Source organism: Tauraco erythrolophus, chromosome 18 (assembly GCF_009769465.1).
Source record: "Tauraco erythrolophus isolate bTauEry1 chromosome 18, bTauEry1.pri, whole genome shotgun sequence".
Classification (NCBI taxonomy): domain Eukaryota; kingdom Metazoa; phylum Chordata; class Aves; order Musophagiformes; family Musophagidae; genus Tauraco; species Tauraco erythrolophus.
In genome coordinates, this window is record NC_141482.1 from 1,710,305 (window position 1) to 1,715,677 (window position 5,373).

Here is a 5,373-nt window from a genome sequence, read left to right on the forward strand (position 1 = left end):
CCGCGCGCCGCCTCGCGAGCGCAGGCACGGCTTCGCGCATGCGCCCAGCCACCCCGCCCGCCCGCCCGCCTTCCGCGCCCTCCCCCGCCGCGCCACCGCCCGCGCGCGGCAGCGTGGTGACGTCCTTGCGGCCTGCGCCGCAACGTCGGCGCCGGGCCCCGCCCCCCGATATAAAAGCGGCGGCGGGCGGCGGGCGCCATTGTGCTGCGGAGCGGGCCGCGGCTGTGGCTGTGTGCGGGCCTGGCAGCGCCGCTCCCCGCGCCCCTCTCGCCGCCTTTCCTGTCTCTCCCCCTTTTCTCTTTCTTCTCCTCTCCCCGTCCCTCCCCCTTCCCTCTCCGCCGCGGACATGCCGCGCGTCTACATCGGCCGCCTGAGCTACCACGTCCGGGAGAAGGACATCCAGCGCTTCTTCAGCGGCTATGGCCGCCTGCTCGAGGTCGACCTCAAAAACGGGTGAGCGCCGTCCCGCGGCCCAACGGCCGGCAGCGCCCGGCGGCCGCCCCGCGCCCCTCCGTCCACCCCCCGCCTCGCGGTCCCCGGGGCCGGGCCGGCCGCGCCCGCCGCCCCCCTTCCTCCCGCCTCCCTCCCCCATGTTGGCGGCCGCTGCCGCGTGGCGCCGCGCTCAAGATGGCGGCGGCGCGGGGGGGAGCGGGGGCGCTGCGGCGGGGCCGGCTCCCATTGTCCCGGCTCGGCTGGCGGTTCCCACCCCGGCCCCGGGAGCGGCTGACGGCGCCTTTCTTCTCCCGCCAGTTACGGCTTCGTGGAGTTCGAGGACTCCCGCGACGCCGACGATGCCGTTTACGAGCTGAACGGCAAGGATCTGTGCGGGGAGCGCGTGATCGTGGAGCACGCCCGCGGCCCCCGCCGCGACAGGGACGGCTACAGCTACAGTAGTCGCAGTGAGTACGGGCCCGCCTTCCTGCGCGGTGCCGGGGGAGGGCGGGCGGCTCGGCTGTGTTGGCAGGGCGGAGCCGGGGTGATGGAGAGGATGGGACCGTAGTCCCCTGGGGCTGAGGGGGTGGGATGGCGCTGCCTCTCGGGTAGGAGGGGGTACCCGGTGCAGCGCTGGGAGCGAGCTGTCTGCCGGCTTCGTGCTGCGGGCGGTTTTTCCTGGCACCAGCGTTGCGCTCAGATACCCCCCGAGCAGCTTAGGAGGGCAAATAGGCGAAGCCATTCAAATTGTGGCCTTCTAAAAAGGGTTTCTTGTTGATTGGAAACGATATGCTCTGCTAATTTAAGGGCTCCGGCGTTCTTTGGAGCATTTAAATGAAACGGTGATGTTGCATCACTAATGTTAATGAGTAAATACCGTTGCATAATTGGGGTGGAAGCACTCAGCTGCGAGCTTTCATGGGAATGTTTTGGTTGAATATATAGAAGGGGTGGGGGGAGGGTTTTGAGCAGGAGTCTGTACTGAATGGGGGATATTGTAAATGTTTCTGTGTTCAGCTGACTCGTGTAAGCTTCTTGAGCTGAACTGTGTAGAATTTAACTGGCCTAGTACTGTAATTAAAAGTACCAAGGCTCATCTTTCAGTAATCTCTGGAAGCTCGGTGTTTGGGGGGGGTGGGTATCTGTCTTTTTAAAAAGAATCGAATGTTTGTTGTTTAAAATTGTTGCATGTTCAATTCAAACTTTTAACAAGTCCTTGATGTTTCAATTTAAAAGTGACCAGTGGGGCTGAGGCTGTGTCCACTGAGGCTAAGATGACTGCCTTTCCTGATTGGCCATGGCTTTTCCATACATTGTGTGACCCTTGCCCTATGACCCTTTGGCTGACCTTACCGGAAGCCATGACGACAGCAGCCTTTTGCCATTAGACGCAGGGTGATGGTGAGGATTCCAAGGGTTAGACAAAACTGGTTAAACTGAACTAGGTGACTGTTACCTTGCGTGTTTTGTGGCCAAACCACCACCAAAAACCTCATACTGTGATGTAAGTACTTAGTGTAACTAGTAAACGTTTTTGTAAAATGTAGAAATGCATGTAATCAGTTAAGTTTTATATTTTACAATGTTCTGTAAAATAAAACTTAGCAAGGTGAATCTAATAAGGAGCAGTCACTCTCTAACAGATCTTAGGAGCACAGACTTGTAGGATTTTAGTCTGTTTGATTTGCCATTGATATAGATTATGGCAAAATTGCAAAGTTTTATTGGAGGCTTAGAGAAATAAAGTCCTACTCCAGTAAATATAACTGTTTAACTAACTTTTTCAGAACGTTTAGTTTTCTTCATGCTAGGAGACGATCTAACTTTATTTCTTTGTACAATAAAGGTGGGGGTGGTGGCGGATATAGCAGTCGGAGACAATCTGGAAGAGATAAATACGGACCGCCTGTTCGTACAGAGTACAGACTGATTGTTGAAAACCTTTCCAGTCGCTGTAGTTGGCAGGATTTGAAAGTATGTATTACTGTTCTGTCATAGAGCCTGTTGTGACTAGCAGGGAGCAATAACTTCCTGTAATATCAATGTTCATTTTGATTTAGGTAGAAGTAATTGAGAAGTATTTGTGCCTGAGTGTTTACACGCAGTTAAACCTTCTTGGTTTGCTCAGACTTGTCTTAAGCTAATGTGCTTGCAGAGCGTAAGCGTGTGGAATGGTTATGCAATTCTTCATCTGCTCCCTAAAGGATTTCATGAGGCAAGCTGGTGAGGTAACCTATGCAGATGCTCACAAAGAACGTACAAATGAAGGAGTGATCGAGTTCCGATCTTATTCGGACATGAAGCGTGCCCTGGACAAACTGGATGGCACAGAGATAAATGGAAGGAAGATCAGGCTGGTTGAAGACAAGCCAAGGTCAAGCCACAGGCGATCTTACTCTGGCAGCAGGTCAAGGTAAGTTTTCGGGACTTGTCAGTCTCTGCATCAAGACCGTTTACACTAAGAATGGGTGTAGGTAGCCCTACCTGCAATAGTTACCTTCAGTTGATGTTTTAGGAATAGGGTGATGCCTGAGGATGTAGAAGGAATTATTTTACGTAGTATAGCAAAGCCAGATTTGAGAGTTGTTCGTATGGGAAATGTCAGGTGTAGTTCATTGACAGTGTGTCAAACCTGGGTGGATCAGTGATATGGCTTGAGGTGGCCAGACTTGGTTTTGAGAAGTTCTTCAGCAGTTTTTCTCTGTCAGCTGGCATAGCAGGGCACAGCAGACAAAGAACAGGGGGCACATTGCATTTTAAACGTTTCTAGGTCGCGATCTAGGAGACGGTCTAGAAGCAGAAGTCGGAGAAGTAGGAGCAGCCGCAGCAGGTCCCGTAGTGTCTCCAAAAGCCGTTCGCGGTAAGTGGTAACGTCGTTTTCTGTTAGTGCGGGAATTGCTACTTAATAATTGATATTTACAACTGCTGGAAGTACACATGAGTTCATGCAGAATAAACTCTGTCTCTTTTTGAAAGATCTAAATCCAGGTCACGAAGCAAAGACCGCTCACGTTCCAGATCCAAAAGCAGGAAGTCTAGATCGAAGAGCAAATCAAAACCCAAGTCTGACAGGGGTTCGCGCTCTCACAGCAGATCCAAGGAGAAGTCTGAGAAGTCTCGTTCCAGATCCAGGTCCAGATCTCGATCTCCCAAAGAAAATGGTAAAGGAGATGCTAAGTCTAAGTCCAGGTCAAGGAGTAGGTCTCGTTCCAATTCTCCGCAGCAGCAGCCGTCTGCCAAGGCTCGTTCAGAGTCACCACCCAAAAGAGCTGCATCGAGGTCCCGCTCCAGATCTCGTTCAAAGTCTCGCTCACGATCAAGATCTAGTTCAAGAGATTAAGACTAGAACTCTCCTCTTACACTGCACACTATTACGGAACATTTTCCTACTTGTCAGGCCATTAGTGTTACGTTAGTACTTCAGAAGTTGGTTTTTTTTCTCTTGCAGGAGTGAATGGCCTAAGAACTAAGTAATGAGGCATAAAGGTTTAATTTGTATCCCAAATTTTAAAATACGAGATCGGATGGTGGTACAAAGCAGGAAAAGTCCCCCTTTTGTAGAAATTCAGCTAAAAGTTTGATTTTATAGCATTTCCGCAGGAGTAACTTAACTACTCTTCAGTGCAAAGTGGTTTTTATATTAAAAATAAACTGAATATAAACAGGCTTAAATCTGGGCTTTTTTGAAAGTATCCTTTTTTCCTATTTTTTTCATGGTTTTAGAACTATGGGTATCATTAGCTTAATAGGTTACAGCTTGCTACCAAAGGCAGGATTGCCTTGCTGGGCAGGTCGGATAATTCTCTGGTTTATCTTCATTTGTGGAAGCAGGCTGCAAACTATGTAAACTGGTAACAATACTAGGGAGATTTTAGACCAGCAATAAATTCAAGTCAGAGCGTTCGTGTTGTATCTTAACTTGCCAAAAGAACATTCCCCCCCATACTGTGACTGTATTAAAGGTAATAAAGGTACTCCGGAACCTGTATCATGCAGTATTGCTGAAAAATCCCGTGTTTCAGACTTGAAAGAGTGAAAGCTTTCTGACCTTTTTTTGCTTGAATATCAAGTGTCACCCAGTTGTCAGGCACTCACGTGTCTCTTGGATGTGGTCCGAGTCACTAGTATGTTGTATGGTTTGTCAGCCTATAAATACCTATTGGATTTGAAAACTAGATAAATAAAACCGTCTTCCCTCCCTTTTCACTCAGTTATGTTAACGTTTTGCTTCAGACTAGGAGAACTATAATCCCGTTGTGTGTAAGTCTGAACTTCGTTGGAAATGTAATCTCTTTGAGCTAGAGTTCTAGTCTTAACACAGGCTTTGCTAAACCACAGTTGCCAATTCACTTAAATTGTGGAATAGGACTCATCCTAAAAATCCCCCTTTATAGCTAAATTGATTTTTGTAACATGCAATAGCAAACATTAGAACTGCCTTGTACTCTTTATACAACGTGTAGTTTGACTTGTATAAAATTAAATTGGTGACTCAAACTCTTGTGTTCATTGCAGTGTAATGGGATTCTTTCTCTGCCTCAGGCTGGGGAAATCACCATTTTCTCCTACTTACCTCTTTTGCTGGAGTAACTTCTTTGGTTTAGTGAGAGACATACCACTTGATGCGAACTTTTCTTGCCTGGGATTGCTTTATGATCTAAACTGTTCTCTTGAAAATTAATATTCAGTTTCTTACCATTTCCTGATCACATCTAGCAAGTTTGGGCTTTGGCGTGGTAGTGCAAGAGCTGTTGGTGCAGCTGTGCCAGGACAAGAAGGGGTCCCAGGATGAGTGAAGTTAGTTTCATCTGATAAGCTCACATTCCTAATGGAACCTGAATGGAAGTGAGTACATGGCTTGTGTTGCCATAAGATTGGGTTACTGTTGCTTCTATATTCCGTACTTTTCCATGCTGTTTTTATCCCAAGCATGGCCAAGCA

General features: G+C 48.7%; 1 protein-coding gene across 2 annotated transcripts; it reads left to right on the top strand.

Moving 5' to 3' along the window:
• The first annotated feature begins 218 nt into the window (after positions 1-218).
• On the top strand, positions 219-4,638 carry SRSF6 (serine and arginine rich splicing factor 6). Of its 2 annotated transcripts, none has more exons than XM_086622960.1 (6): positions 219-453; positions 751-899; positions 2,279-2,406; positions 2,637-2,845; positions 3,203-3,292; positions 3,409-4,638. In XM_086622960.1, the coding sequence occupies exons 1-6, from the start codon at positions 347-349 to the stop codon at positions 3,770-3,772; spliced, it is 1,047 nt and encodes a 348-aa protein (XP_086479086.1). In that variant the 5' UTR covers positions 219-346; the 3' UTR covers positions 3,773-4,638. The 2 variants fall into 2 exon arrangements, with proteins under 2 accessions (XP_086479086.1, XP_086479087.1); XM_086622961.1 differs by having other exon boundaries at positions 751-896.
• The last annotated feature ends 735 nt before the right edge of the window (positions 4,639-5,373 follow it).